At 44.5% G+C, this 16,622-nt stretch overlaps 1 protein-coding gene across 1 annotated transcript in view; it reads right to left on the bottom strand.

Annotated features, from left to right (window-relative positions):
* Positions 1–16,622, bottom strand: part of TRABD2B (TraB domain containing 2B) — a 295,484-nt gene that overhangs the window by 34,909 nt on the left and 243,953 nt on the right. The window contains exon 5 of the mRNA XM_037404866.1: positions 12,626–12,716. Within this exon, the coding sequence (XP_037260763.1) occupies positions 12,626–12,716 (91 nt within the window). The remainder of the gene's footprint in view (positions 1–12,625; positions 12,717–16,622) is intronic.

The raw sequence follows: 16,622 nt of genomic DNA, 5'->3' as shown, positions 1-16,622 counted from the left end.
ACCCCCCAAACTCTGCTGCAGACCTCCTTGCAAGGGACCTCTGGGGGCTCACCTGCTCACCAGCTCCCATGGGCTGAGTGACCCACACAGCCGAAAACGCAGGAGGGTCTGCATAAAGGCAGAGCTTCCTTCCTTCTGCGCCTAACTGGGTAGCACTGGCCACCAGGAGTCACAGAGGTCTACACAGGTACCCTACTAACAGCCTCTGCTGAGACAAGGGGGAGACAAGCGATGGTTCTCCAGCAGCTCTGGTGCCAGTCCTCTTCCAATGGAGGAAGGGGAGGGAATATCCATGCATGGCTAGCAGGGCCTTTCTGCTGGCCCAGCAGAAGACTTAGGCCAACTGGCTTCCTTGACCAGAGAGATATCGAGATCCTCAGGTGCCCTTTGTGTAATCTCTGCAGATTTGTCAAGGAAAAATACTAAATTAGACTGAGGATTGGCAGTGGGTGAAACTTTCACTGGGAGTGCTGTGTGAACACCAGTGACACACGAGTCTAGACTTGTCTTGACTTGGGCTTGAGCAGACCCAACTTCTGCATCAGCTGACTATGTACACACACACGACATAAACCCAGCGATTAAGCCCAGCTCTCCTCCCATGAAGAGAACCCCAAACAGCAGTAAGTGAAACACCAGGAAAATGAAAACCACTTGTTCTGCTGCTCCCCAGAGCACAGTCACTCAGTTAAGAAGTCGCCTCCCTCCATTGTGTGTGCATGTGTGTTTTCTTAGTCCGTGCTTGTTTGTTTGCCTAGAAATGCTTTATCTAAGTGCCAGTTGTTTGAGAGGGTATCACAGCCTAGTATTTGCAGCACTGCCTAGCTACTGAAAAGCATGGAACATCACAAGTCTAACAGACGTCAGAGACTCATCAAAACTATGCCTGGCATCTGGCACATGTTCAAGCAGTCACGGTAACTTCTTATCACTATGCAAAGCTGGAACACTTGTGAGAGTGACCAGATTAGGACTTCTCCTGGGGTGCTATAATCCAGCTCAAACTACAGAAAAGCCATCACTCCTTTGCTAGAAGGCGGCTTTTAATCTCAAAATCACTCTTCTATTCTCAGAATAATTTGGTAATTTAAAATTCAGGGGGTTAGTATACATTATTAAAGTGAACTGTCTTTATCCATGGGGAGCGCACCCTCCTACCAGCCTCATGGGAGCGGGCTGTCTCTGCAGCACGGCCTGTACTGGAACACACGCTTCATTTTCAAAGGGTCTGGAGGAGAAAGGGTTCAACTTTTATGCATGTAACATTCATTCAGTTTCTGCCACTGCTTCTTAATCCACAATGAATATCATTCCTTGATAGTTCTCCTGTAAGGACTTCACCTTTCCAGTTTCATTTCACTTCCCAGTTTCATTTGTGACCTAAAATGTAATCTATACATAAGTATGCTGCACATGCAAAGGTTCTCATTTAACATTAGCAAGAAATCACGTGCCTCTAGGGGCAGAAAGATGACTCTCTTGTCACAAATGCAGTTTGCTTTGACAAAATGCATCTATCGCATCCACTGACTGTAGGTCAATGCATGGAATGACCCAGTGCTCCTGGGAAGAGGACTTCAGCCTGGGTGGCACTGTGGAGGATGGAAGGAGGCACCCAGCAAAACCATGTGTGTGCTCAAACTAGGGTCAGAGGTGAGGGCGCAAGGTCCTTCAGATCTGCATCTGCCAGGATGGGAGAAGCAAAGGAAGAGCTACCCATTGACCTGGACCAAAACACCACTAGTATTACCCTGGCCTTAGTACTACTGATTTCAGAAATCAGCTTTTTTTCTCCAAAGTTCATGCAGGGACTTCTGGATCTTCCTTGTGCTGGAATATGATACCTTGACTCTGTGGGTGTTAGGAATAGATCCTTAAAATTACTTAAAATGACGGAAAATGCCGCAAATGCAGACAATGTTAAAACCTAAACCCACTACAGTAGCAGAGATTTACTGCTCTCCTTATAGAACCATGGAATCATTTAGGTCGGAAAAGACCTTTAAAACCATCAAGTCCAATAATTAACCGGGTGCTGCCAAGTCCACCACTAAACCATGTCCCCAAGCACCACATCTACACACTTTTTAAATTCTTCCAGGCACGGTGACTCCACCAACTTGGTGCTGTCTGCAAACTGACCGAGGGTGCACTCGATCCCCCCATCCAGATTGTCGATAAGGATATAAACCAGGACTGGCCCCAACCCTGGGCCCTGGGGAACACCACTGAATATAACTCCATTCACCACCACCTTTGGGCTTGGCCGTCCAGCCAGTTTTTTACCCAGCCAAGCAGCGTGCCTGTTCAAGCCATGACCGGCCGTTAGACGGAATCACATAAGTTTGTTCCAGCTAGCAACATTTTCTTTCCCCTCCAAAAATCAGGAGACAATCCCACAAAAACATTTGAGAACCACATGAACCTTGTTTAGCCACTGTGGATTGGGATTTACATTCCAGATGTATAATGAACCCAGAGACGCAAAGATGTGGGCACACAGTGTTATTAAACCCTTGAAGATTACTCCAGTCTCACTCAATAACTTAGCTTTTTCTTAACGATGCTGGCATGTATATAAACTATAGCCTTTAGCAATGCTCAATGCCAACAGAAACCAACAACTTTGCAGAGGCTGAGCGGCAGCCCAGGGTAGTCCTCTGTGTTAGAGCTCTGGACAGCCTGTATCGTTTTTCTTCAGTGGAGGGGGAAAGTTTATTTGGGAAGCGTTTCACATCACGGACAATAGGGAACTGTTTAGCTTTCCACAAATAGGCTGGTATGCAACTTCCGAGCGCTCTCCAAGGAAAACCTTGGAACACTGGCCACGTCCGTCCTGCAGGGATTTCATGTGAAGTAGTTAATGCCCCACATCCTTCATCTTGATTTATTTCTGCTTCATCCTTGTTTCAAAGCGCTGTGCTCACTTCAAACACAACATGGGGCTCATCCCTGAAAATGCACTTTGTTCGCTGGGGACTCCAGATTCGTATCGGCCGTTCAAACATAAACAGGGATGTGCCGTCTCGACAGAGGTATTTCTGTGACTGCCTTTATTTTTGCAAGAGTAATTTGGAAATGTGAAGCTGGGGTCAGATGTCAGGAGACTCACATCCAGCGGCCAGACAGGGCAGTGGATACCAAAGCACTTGGAGCCTGTCTATGATTTTGCTAGCGAGTTGCTGCAGGTTAGCAGGAAAATCTTTGAATCCCTGACTTGACACATGTCCTGGGAGTCAGCGAAGAAAGGATTCAGAGCACTCTTACCCACAAACTAAGAGCATCAAATTAGGTCTCTCTTCATCTGGAAGCTGCCATCAGCACAGAGTGGCACGGCAGAGTTGTGAGCTGGTCTGACATCCCATACAGCAGTAGAAAGGGGAAATACCCCAAATCTAGTCCTTCCATCAACTCTGGTCCCCTGCGGGATCAACTGTTTTCTTGCTGAAGTCAACCGTCGTTACGACCACGCTGTGTGTAAATTCAGGCTAATTCTTGGTGCTGATGAAAAGTTCTGTTCTGTGGTGGGGCTACAGATGAGGCAGACTGATGGGCATAGCCAGGTCCACAGTGACCACGACAGGGTATGTCCTCCAGGTGATTCTCCTAACCAGCTGGAGTCTCAGAGGTCTGTGACAGTGGCAAGAGATCCAATTTTCACGACAACTGTCATCCATGCAGCCACCCAGCTGAACAAGAGGCCATGGTGGAGGCCAAAACAGATAATTCAGTTTCTGTCAGACACCCCCTCTGCCCCCATCTTTCTCTCAAAATTTACATGTGTTAATTCTGAACCTGGATTACTGCAGTAGTGTATTTCTAGCAATCACGGTTGCAGGATATTGTCTTCATTCAGGATGTTCCTCCATCATACCAAGTGACAGCCACCGTGTCTATATCCATATACAGCATCTGATCCATTTTTCCTCCCTCCTGTTTCTATTCACAGGTCCATTTTTCATTCTCCCTGAATGTGGAGCATTTGTGAGTGTAGGTGGAAAGCCAAAGTCTTTCAACACCCACTAATAGAAATTTGTTTTATTAATTAACTCTGTGGGGAGGAAAAAAAAGCAAAAGAGAGCTGATCCTCTGCTCTGAAATCATGAATCATTGCACAAGAGAAGACATGTCCTCTGAGAGGCTGCTTCAGACAGAGCTAGTGACTGAGTTGCTTTCTTGGGAAGTCCTAAGTCATCAAACACAGCAGTTTAATCCCCAGGAAATGGGAAACATATTGGCATGATGTTCACTTGCATGGAGCATGAGGTCCAGAGAAGGGTGAACCTCCAAAGGTTCTGGAGATCAGTTTCGCTTGTGGAAGAATTTTGAAACCTTAAAGCTCCTCTGAAGTATACCTGATCTGGAGCTGGGTACAGTATTCCCAACAGATGATTTACTGGATGAATTAAACTCTTTACATACTTTACAGATTACATATGAATTTACTCTGACTTCTCATAAAAATGATTCAATGATTATGACATCAAAATGTATTCTGGCTTCTAAGTTATTTAAAGCGACAAGCACTTCATATATTCATCATTCTTAATTTACTAGCCCTGTTGTAAGAACTTACTTTTTTTGGCATTCCTGCTCTTTCTACTAGCACTTATCCAGGAGGGAGCAGCTGATACATGTGCTTCTCAGTGTGACCCTTCACCCTGGTTCTCCTAAAGGGACACCCACACACTCATTTCAGACCCAAAGCTGGGTTGCGGCCACCTGTGTGGTGTGAAGTCATCTGGCTTTGCTGAGATACCACGAGTTGCTAAAAGTGAGACTATTTTGCACTGAAGCGGACACGAAATGGCACAAGATCACAATACATACATATGTTAGAATGACCTTCCACTTACGGGGGCAATTCAGAAAGATTTCCGTACATTTCACAGCTTGCCACAACACGATCCGCCCACAAAGAATCATTTGGCCATGCCGCCAGTCGCACGGTGTAGCTTTGGAGGGCTTCTAACCCCATTTAAATTGTGAAGAATATGCCTTTGGACACCTGATCACTCAAGAAAGATAGAAAATATAACTGTCAGTGCATTCCCATATAGAAAGCCGTATCCCCAACTGTTTTCTTTTAAGGCACTGTTCTTCAAGGAATTAAGAGAAAGTGTCAACGAAAGATGCCATTGACTCCCTTTCTTCCTGTTCCTTTCTTAGGAACTTGTGCATGTGAAAGAGCTCCCTGCAAGCAAAATTACCAGCAATTACATTCACGCTGAACCAAGCAGCCATATCGATTGCAACACAACCCACAGTCCTCTTGCTGAAGGAAAAGAAGTCAGCCCTGGAAGCAGAAAAGCTATCTGTCCTAACGTGTGAGGTCTCTTTGCCCGACAACGTGATAGCGAAGGTAAGGGAAGTCGGTGCTGCAAAGACAGAGTGACAGCAAACAGACCACAAACTTCCTTAGATAAACGACATCTTTCAAACCACACAATAGCACTTGATACCTTCGTGCCCCTTGAGCTGTTACCAAGTGCAGCTGCACTTCAGCCCAGATTGATATCGCTCGGGACAGAGGCCATCAATCCACAGGACAAGTGCGGGCTGACTACACAACACAAAGCTCACACCATCTCACTCTTTCGCTATAATGCTGGAGAGGCGATGGCGCAATTTTTCCAAAGGCTTATGTGAGTCTAGTGACACTGTCTGACTTGAATGTGGGGCCCAAGCCCTTCAAATAAGAGGGAAATTAATATCACAAAATGATTAGTCATACAAAACCAGCCAGACACCTCCTGCAAGCAAACTGGGCCAGCTGTCTAAGACACCCTTGAGCAGCCCTCTAGAAAAACCAGTCTTTTTACATCGACCACAGTAAGCATCTGCACAACTGCGGGAATGTAATCTTAGTTTTCTACCAGTTCCCTCATGGCTCCTCACAACCAAAGACAGGAGAGAATCAGCAAGAATCTCATATTAACGATGACCTCTATGAACTACTGGCACCGATGGAAGCCTTGTTGTTGACTTCAGTGCAGTTTGGATTGGCTTTATTACTAGTAACTACAGACCAGACTTTTCATCTTATACCGACGACCTTAGGTGAAAAGATCTGCATTAGAGTTGGCTGGAAGCAGAAAGAGGATGGAAAATCAGCTTCTCCTGTGGAAATAAGAACTCCAAAATCTGGCTAGGAAGTGAAGTAAGAACTAGCTCTGAACTTTGAAAGTCTCCAAGGCTCTGAAAGTTGACTATTAGATAGTTTTGGAGTATGAGATACAGATCTCCTAAGACTGATGGGCTGCAGAGCAGCAAAGACCTCGAAACCTTAGCACTGGCTTCAGGACAGCTCAGTAAGCGAGCTGCCCTTGAGCAAAAAGAAGCAAGCCCCGGTTCCCCAGCGGCCCTGTGTCTAAGTTCCCAAGGAACAGAATGATATGGAATGTGAAACAATTTTGTCAAAAGAAACCAGAAATTTTGCCAAGGATAAAATCTGATTATAGAGAAAAGTGAATGTCCCTATGGGAGAACTAGTCAAGCACAAAATTCCTGAGTTTTGTTCCATATTCTTTCAGCAACGCCATTAATTATCTCACTCTTTCCCAGATTTTTGTAGCAAGTTGCTAAATTCCACTCTTTCAGAAGGTGCTCAGTGTTTAAAGGTGGCCTAAAGAACATGCAGATGCACGGGCTGTAAGTGATGTGTTGCTCAGGAGGTGACAGGGTAATTAAGTTTCTATGGTTGAGAACTTGTAAGTTGACTTTGCTTCTCTACCACATCTTGGAGATTTTCTTCAGTTTCTTTCCCCCTAAGAGTTAGTTTGACGGATCAGACTTCATGGCTGTAAGGTAATTACAGACTCAAAGACAGTTAAATGCCAAAGGAGGATATTTTAAAAGCATGTGAGAATCCCTTGAAAACGTAGCGTGCGTATTTTCATGGCTAAATATTTTAAGTATTAAGTAGTCATATTCTCCAATGTTAGATGAGGCGATAAATTTGCCAATGCATGCAGGTGAACCCCATTTAATCCCTATACACCTCTTACTGCAAATTATGCTGTGAGACACCGCCACCCCCACCCCCAAATAATGGGTTTGCTTTTCCTCTGAGGGAAGGAAGCTAGTGAAAGGAGTAGGATCTTCAGGCTCAGATCAAGTGAAAGATCCAAAGGTTTACAATAGGATTGAGAATGGCAGCATCCCAATGGGGAGATTATTCCACCCACAGAAAAAAAGATAAGTTGTGCATTTTTCCATGTCTCAGAAGAGATGCGATCCAGAATGCGCTAACACCTCCCCAACTCCTTTTTTTTCTTCAGTTAACTCTGTTGTCTCCAATTAAAGCGTCACAGCTCTCAATTATTTTTACTTGTCTCTTATCTAAATAAAATTTTACTTATTTCACTACAACTCTAACATTCTTCCAAGCACATCCCGAACATTAACAGCTAAGCACAGTGGAGTAACCCTGCCAGGCTGGCACCAGGAAGTTGCCAAGGAACTGGCAACTACTGGGAGACTCCCGAGGGCTCTGATGACATCCGTACATTTCTGGGATGTCACCTACTGAACTGCCACTTTTACCAATTTGGGGCTTTGGGGAACGTTATGTCAAACATTTTCCCATCTCTGCATATCGCCTGGTGAAGGCTAGGGATCCTGATGGAGTGAAATGGCTGCATCACTGTGTGGACTGGGTGTGCTTTCATTCGGGGGGGCGGGGAAGAAAGCATTCGTAGTGGAGCAAAGACTTTCATCATAAGACTCTGCTGAGTAGGAGAGCCAGGCTCACACCTGTAGGATGCTACAGGAAAAGGTGTAGGAGCAAGCGCTCTTTGCTTCAGAAAGGAGGAAAGGAATAAGCTACAACAGCAAAGACATGTTGCTTTGACTGGGCCAAGAAGTTAAAACATAAGGAGGACGGGTAATTAATTTCTACAGCAGAGCTCCAAGAGTTTACAATAAACCCTCAGATGGGCAGAAATGAAAGCTTGTCCTGCAATCTCCCATTCTGAAAGAAGGCAGCATTGAGCAGAATACCAGGAGGAGCAGCCTGATGGAAATGAGCACTGCTGCATGTTTTTCTGGCCAAGAGAATGATGTGCAGTACGTCAGGGCCTGGCGTGTGGCAGAAGGTCAGAGCCAATTCTGAGAACCCAGTAACAGTAAGAGTCATCACGGACACAGGTGCTTCCGGGGTTGATCTTGCAATTTGGCTGTTTCCAATTAAATGTGAAGCAGCTGTGGCCCTTTATCTGCTCAAGTCACTGGAATCCATCTGAGGGGAAACTTTCTACCACCTCCTCCTCCCTCCACACCCCAGGCATGCAGCTCTGCTTTCTGAAGACAGAGAGGGGCAGGGATGGCCAAGTTGGCAGAAGCCCTGCAAAAAAAAAAAAAAAAAAGTTGCTTTCCTTATCTCAGGGCAAAGCAATGAGATACTGATTCAGCCATTCATTTTCCAGTGCCTTTATATGCGGACAAGGAGGACAGCCAGCAAAATAAGAAGCAAATATGAACGCTGTTGAAGGCTGTCAGGCGAAGAGATTTGGGACACTTTCCCTCAGGCAACAAAATAAACAAACGAAGCCAACATGAGGATAAGTTCTCAAGCGTTTATGGCATTGCTCTGCATGCTGAGTACAACAGCATTTCTTTTGCAGAAAGGGATTGAGCTTCAAAGAAGGTGTTTTCCATAGTCAGCTGGTGGGATTCTAGAAGAGGCTCAGGAAGGTCAACACCGAGCCACCAGGCAGATCAACTGGAGCTAGGGGATTTCAGAAATCCAGCCAGTGAAAGCTCCCAAATAGCTCCACACCAGGTAAATGTACTTTATATGAACTGTTCTTTGCCAGTTCATTGATTCTGTAGCCATCAAACCCTTCTATACCTTGGTTATCTCTTCTAGCCTGCCAAGATCTCACTTTACTTTTCCCCAATACTTTAAGAAAGGGAGAACTTGGCTCAAATCTGTGCTTGTTGCTAGAAAACAGAAATGTGAGACTCTAGGTATTCAGTTTGGTTGGCTTAAAGAGCAGCCATTTCACAAGCCACGCTTAGCATTTTGGACAGAGAAAGCCAACAATCTTCCGGCTTTACTCAGCCTGTATGTAACTGAAAGCATAAACAGCTTTGCTCTTTGTCCTTTTTCACTCTTCCCAAGGCTTTTCTCATACACAGGAGCAGCGCTATTTATCTTTAAAAAAGCTATTATTCTGTCCTTCCTGAAACTGAAATAGACAGCAGAGCTTAGACATCATACCAGACTGCCCCACCTATTTATGGTACCAGTACTTCATTATTATTGAACAATAAAGATCAGGCTACTAATCATTTCAATAATAGTAACAATGATCATACTGTTCTAGGAACAGAGATATTAAAGAAAGATAGTATTTGCTTTTTTGGCAAGGTGGCATTGGTAGTAAGTAGGACATAGCACGATATTTTGCTGAAGTTACTCTCATCATTTCAAATAGCGGGGTTTCTGGCTTAACCTGGGAAAGATTGTCCTGTAAATTACTGTCAAGAAATCATTGATATTAAGCCAAAACCACACTCAGTTTCAATGATACACCTCCAAACGTTCCTATGTGCCAACTCAAATTGTTCCTCTTCATCTTTCTGCGCACAATCCATCCACAACAATTCTTTCTTGAATTCTCTTGGCCAAAACATAAGCATGCAGCTGCTTCAGCTTTTTCCAGCTCTTGCATTTTTTCCATGTGCTGTCCACCCCCACCAATCTCTACATTAGAGTCCAGCTGATCTTCCCTGAACACTATCCAGTTTTCAATTGTCAATGCCAGAATGCAATGCAGTGGGCTTGACGCCCTTACACAACGGACTTGGAAGGAAAGCAGAAATGTCTCTTTTGGGTTTCAATAGAGGAGAGAAATACCTCTTATTCCATAGGGCTCCACAAGAATGAAGATGAAGACACCTGCGTCTCTATAATCCATAAAAAGATTTCTGCTTGCAAGCAGCTCAAAATCTATTGAGCTTCTACTTGTTTATTCTATGTATCCATTCGGTTAGTATAGCCACTACCCCAAAACGGTTCCTCTTCTGGGCCTTTCTAACTGTTTTCAAATCTTCTTATTTCATTGTTTAAAAAGGAAAGAGGAGAGCAAAAGAAGAAGGGTAGAAAAAATGCAGGGTTCCTTAAAACTCTCACAGCAACATAACCCCAACAACCAACTGGCCGTGCTTTCTGAATATCCCATAAAATTTTGTCATCACTGTGTCTGACTAGACTGTTTTTTGCAGCTCTCAGAAGCCATAAAATGCAAACAGTTCTAAAAGAGACAAAATGGTTTGCAGCAGGCTCCTCATTTCTCAAGGGGAGCCCCACGCAGTTCTGATGGCTACAGCCCCAGCTGTAGGACAACCCAAATACAGCCCCTGACGTGCAGGTCTAGGAGTCTCTTTTTTCCTAAAGACAGCAAGCTGTTTTCTGTGAATGTGCTTAAATTCTCTTTTTTATTTAAACTTTTTATAATCCTCTACTGTTTCTGCACCTTGAGTAACGCAGTTTAGTGGGAACTCTGGGTTTCTTTACCATGCCATTTATTTTTCTTTCTGTATTCTCATCTAAGACCTGTCGATCTGCTTGGATCATCAGACTATAGGAAAACATACCGTGCATCTAATCTTGATGGAGTACAAACATATGCTGTCTCGTCAATCACACGCGCACAAGAGTATACCCTTCAATAAAGTTTTGTATGTTCAATATTCAGAACAGATCCTACTGGGTTTAGGGGACTAGTCCAGACAAAGGGACCAGCCTGCCCAGTGTTCTGGTCTGGAGCAGGGAACAGAAGCTACCAAGTGGACCATAATTCAACTGATGACGTATGCATCGTTCTAGGCAGCAGTCCAAGTCCACTTGCTTTCAAGTACCTTTTCCCCAGGGACTGACAATTTTAGGGAAGACGTCACGAACACGAAACACTGCTGCCAAGGTAGGGGAATGCGTACACAGAGGTGTCCCACATTGCAAATAAGTCAACATTAAGCAGTGGCTTTGTTTCAAGTTTCCTGCCCCATCACGCTACTTCAAGCCTATGAAGACGTGTATAGACATATCCCAAGACCATACAGAGCAAAGACTATTCTTGGACATCTCTCACACTACTGTATCTTTCTTTCTTCTCGAGGGCTTGCACACAGCCAATAAATTAATAGTTTCACAATTTCCAGTTGAAATCCTTTTCACGGGAAGATGATACTTTCAACTAAATGCAATTTGCTGAGGAAAGTGCCTGCTTCCCTGAGTGGAAAGTTTCTTTGTCAGAAACCTAGGAACAGTATACCCCAGCTGTTTTGGTACAGTTTGCTTGGGTTTTTTTGTTTTGCTATGTTTTTAGACACAGGCATTTTTGCTGATTTTAGCCAAAATTTCCAGCGCCCTAGTCAGTTAGTGTTTACTGCTCTTCCCTGTGCCATGTTGACTTTTCTCCCTCTGCCAAAGTGCTTCTTAAACCTCCTCTGAATGTACGCTCTTCCTCGTGTTTGATAGCTTTTTCTTCCTCTTTTCCCCATTGTTATTTAAGACCGTGCTTTTACTGCTCGACATATTCCAAGAAGCATTTAGGACAAATGCTCTGTCAAAGACACTTAAGTACAGTTGAGCCATATTATATTCTATATGAATCACTGCGGATGTTTCACAAACAAGGTTAGATCAGCCAGATTTTCCAACTATGTCGAACATAGCTTTTTCAGGCATAGTCTACTAGCCCTGCGATTAATCCTCCACATTGAAACTCACCTCACATTTGGACCGTGTCACGGCTGCCCACCAGGGACAGGAGCATGCTGCTAAGTTTCTCCTAATGAGGATAACAATCCTATGACAGAGCAATCTCAGCCAATTTTTATCTGCAGGATGCAGGGGAAAGGCTAACTTTGCAAAGCTAGATGGTCTCTCACCATCCCTCCCAGTTTTACGGTCTATGATACCTTTAGACAGAGACCTCATCTAAACAGCCAGGAAAGAGAGAAACCTAGGGGAGGAAGGAAACTAAGGACTGTTTTGTGCCATATTTTTATGTTATGCTAATGAAGATTGCCAAGAGCCTGGTAATCGATCCTTCTGGCCTGCTTTACTTGATCAGATTAATGAAGAAGCTCAGGGAATACGGAATTGCTTTTTACCTGCCCACCACACTTTCCAAGGTGCATCCGCTACATTAAATCTTGTCCTTCAGGCAAAACTGAAATTTCACCTGAAGAAGAGCAGCCTGACAGAGAGGCCTGAAAAATTAAGTCTGTGGCAGTCTACTGCCCTGCAACAGAGGAGCAACTACAACCCCACGGAGAGAAAAAGACAGAACAGCTATGGGGGAAAACGAGCTGAACCAGACTTTTCTCAAAAACAGAAACTGTGGCACTTCTGATCTGGTATATTGAAGCAGCTGTGATATGAGTAATGTCCTCAAGTGAAACAAATAGCCACTGAGACTCCATATGTTTCCAAACTCACACAACGGATGCTTTACAATGAACTTTTTGTCTGGAACTTGGGTGGGAAAAGGAGGTTCCTCAGCCCCTCACCCACGCCCTATACTAATGCAATAATCTTGCTTAGTCACAGAAAAAAGGGACAGAAAAAAGAAAAGGAGAGAAAATGATTAATAATCTGTGGGCAGCTGCTTACTTTCCAAGTGGTTGTCCGGGAGGGGTGTGCTCCACTTCAAATCCTGCTTGTCTCAGTACATCAATCACAGTGTTGTTACCCAGGAAGTGACCTAAAATACAGGTAGAAAATAGCACTGTCAATCAAACCGCTCCTCTCACTCGCTGGAGTTTCTCCTTTTGGAACAACAGGTTTGGGAGGCAAGACTACCAGAAACTAGACCAGCTCCAAAAGCAAGAAGGGCACGCTGTGCAATTTGTTGTAACTCAGACTCCGCTGCCCACCATGTAGCCTGCTACAGCCTTTGGCAACGGCCAGCAGGAGAGACAGCGTACAGCCTGGTCCCGTCGTCTTCCTTTTTATTTACCACTCCCTCCCCTCACACAGCTAAGGGACTGGGTGGATAAAAGAAAACCGAGATGAATTGCTAGTCTTGTCTTCTGCTGTGGCCATTTCCAGTATGTGCACGGATTAAATAAACTTCTAACACGGATGTAGGAATGACCCTGCCGTGGCAAACAGAATATTCCTAGGGCTTTGACTCACGAATTGGAACAACTGACAACCCTAGATGTCCACCCTGCCCATCGTTGTTCGCAGACATCTGCTTATAAAAAAGCTCTGAAGCTGCTGCACTGCACACTCAGTGCTGACCCACCTGAACCAGCAGCGATCCAGGCAGGGCTTCACCAGCCGCTCAGCCACCTGCAGGGCTGGGAGGAGCTGGGAACGGAACCTTATCTCTCCCTAAAACTGAAGATTTAGCCCTGTAAATCAGGGCTTTTTGCTGGAAGTGTAAAGGTCACATTCCTGTTCACAGAAGTAACAAAGAGCCCAGTAAGTACTGCAGCATGTACGGCCGTGAAAGAGTTTGCTTAAGGGAGCCCTATATACTCGGGTCTGAACCAAATCCCGCTGGAGTCAATAGGAGCCCTCCAAGGGCTTTGGGTACAGACTCCATAAAGCAGCGTAATTCCTCCAGAGCTTTCAACTTATTGTCAGTCCCACATTGTTTTCAGGCTGGGTTAGACTTATAAAGTAAGGAGGCAAGAAGTCCACTAACAGGTTGATTAAAATCCACGTAGCCCGGTAACCTGCCTCCAACTGCAGCCCTTGGTGAACGTTAAAGATATATAAATCTGGGAAAGGACAGACCAAGCCTCCTTCGCTATGCCCACGAGCTTCCAGCTTTGCACAGCTGCCTGACTCCCATTTACACCCAGGTCATCGCATCTCACTGCCAGCTCTGAACAGATCACCACGAATGTGCTCAAGCTGCTGCCTCCGTGTACTTTTTGCTCCGTGACATCTTGCAGCAGGGAGTTCCACCATGTGCCATATGTAAAAACACACTCCTCTGGTTTGCTGCTGCTCCGAGAGTGTGTGCTTGCCTTAAGCACAGTGTAAGTGTTTGCAGGAGATGTTTGTAACTGCCGGGCTCCATAGCAGAGCCAAATGCTTTGCATAGAAAAAACAAGGCAGGCAGGACGTGCCCGAGCCTCTCTCCATCCGTGCCACTGTGTAAGGAGCTGGAGTAACTGTCAGCAGTCACCCCTAGGACACTTCACCCATACAGCACAAAGTCACTACGAATTTGACAGTAATTCAGTCCGTAGTAGTCACTAAGCCTGCATCTCTCTGCTCACACTGCCAACAAGGGTGCTAATTCGCATCAGTTGTGGGAATGATGTAGTCGTATGGCTTTTAGTGCAACTTGCAAGCACTAGTAACAGCTTTTAGCCAAAAGACATTTCTTTAAATGATTAAATATACATTTGCAGAGCCCTAGTGTGTTCCAGGATTCCTCCACTTCCTTTTAAGAAAACTCAAAATTTGATTTTCCCCTAACTTACTTATAAGAAAAGCCAAAGGAGCAGAGAGCAGTCCCAAAAACGTGTTATACACCCTCAGAGATTTAAGAAATGAGACATTTGTGAGTGATTAACTGGATTTGATCATATCCTGGTTTTTTATGCAGTGGCCAAGGCAAACAAAAGTCCCCATTCTGTCACTGGGCAAAGTGACTCTGAGAAACCAAAGTCACGAGTGTCGAAGTCAGAGATGTTTCTGAGTCCATGGCACAACGCTCTACTTTGCCTGAACTGGAGTCTTAAACGCCAAGAGATTTCTTACTGTAAACAATCATGCTGAATCCAGAAAATCTTTGACATCACAACAGTACAAAAGAAACCAATTTTAACTGCTTTAAATCCAGGAAAAAAAAGTAACTGTGCAACAGCTCTGATACCTCATCCACCAAATGGTGGGACCGTCAACAGCATCAGCTCCTCAGCAAAGCCTGTGAGTCCCCTCAAGTGATGGATGAAGACCTCCCGGGCCTCCCATTCCTGCCCTCTGTGTGGGGACCATGACGAAGGCAGCCAGCTTGCTGGGCTGGCCATCCGCTGTGCAGGGCAGCAGAAAAATGTCAGCGTGGTGGGACATACGCTTCCACTGGGTAAGTCACCCCGAGCCACCCAGTCCTCTGCCATACCCCTTTCCCTGGGAGCTGCCTTCAGCTATCCGGGATTCTGTGTCAGATTTGGACTGAAATGAGGGGGGGGAACAGAAGAGGTTCATGCCAAGGTAAAACCCACCCACCTGGGGAATGAATGTCCCTCTTCTGAGGCCAGGGACTGAACCTCTGTATCATATATCTCCTTACTCTCTTGCTCTGAGTTCAAGGCTTATTACTTTAATTTTGCCTTTCCTAACACAAAGGAATACCAGCTTCCGTTAAAAAAACCCGCCCACCAAACACCAAATCCCTGCATAAATGAAAATTTTCATTACAAACTTAAATGTGAACATAGTTATTTCATTTTAGGTCCACAATTCAACACATACTAAAATATTGTGTTCCATTTCAAGTGAGAAAAGAAATGAAAGCAAATCAAAACAATCAAAACCAAAACCCAACTTCAAGCTGACCCCCAAATAATTCTCCATTCTACATACACCAACAGAACCTGAAGATGTAACAGCAGCTAGGTAACGACATGAGCAGGTCTTTGCAAAGCTTTACCTTTAGACTCCACTTAAAATTTTTAGGTTTGCATTATCTGATGTACGTCCAGGTAAATCACCACCTGTCTCACCATCAGCTTGCCCTGTTAATACATCCTTTCCACCTGATTGCCAGATTTCTGTATGGACCAGCTCTGACTTCTACTTGTCTTAACTTCTCTGCTGTCAGAGCTCACATATTGCGATCGACTTTGTATCCATTTCATTTATGCCACAGTAATGCTGCTGGGGCCAACTCATTATCTCACTACGTATGCTACAAGCAACTTCAAGCTATGTTCTACCTCAGTGATGGAAAAACTGAAAATATGCCTGCTCAGACCAGCAGCCTTCCCACGCAACACAGACATCTTCCCAACAGCGATCCGTGGTACCATGGCAAGGAGCTCCTCAGGATCAGAGATAGGTGGAAGAGGAAGGTTTGAGGAAAAAGGTGGCACTTGGGAGGTCCAGTGCAGGTGGGTGAAGTAAAACTGAAAACACCCTCATGTCATTGCTGTACTTCCAGGGTTAAAGAAGTGCTGGAAGAAGTGTCTTGGTTTGCCTCCTGCTGCCAAGTCCATCATCACTGTCCTTCCCCGTTTTAAGATTTTTAAAGGGAAGTTTTCTGTATGAGGAATTTTTTATATAAAATTAATCTCCTTGGTCAACTTGAGATAAACATACACTTGTTAGATACTGACAACAACATAATACTTTTGAGAATTTGCAGCACATAATGAAAACCAATTTATATATTAGAGATAATTGAGCTCAGCATCAGTGGAAAACATCAAATCCCTGCCTCTGGCTACCCATATGTACAAAGAGAATATGTAACAATTGCCAGGTCTTTTATAACAGCAGTAGATTTGATTTTTATTTATAGATACAAAAAAATATTTTTTTATCTATAAGTGAGTGTGTGTGCACACTTCTGCTTAAAACTTAAAAAATTCTCTGCCTGGCCTGGAAATTTCCATTGGAAAAAAAAAAAATCAAGGAAGTTTAA

The sequence above is a fragment of the Falco rusticolus genome, chromosome 11 (assembly GCF_015220075.1).
Source record: "Falco rusticolus isolate bFalRus1 chromosome 11, bFalRus1.pri, whole genome shotgun sequence".
Taxonomy (NCBI): Eukaryota; Metazoa; Chordata; class Aves; order Falconiformes; family Falconidae; genus Falco; species Falco rusticolus.
Note: the sequence above shows the minus strand (reverse complement) of the source record. Positions and strands in the feature narration are given on the sequence as shown.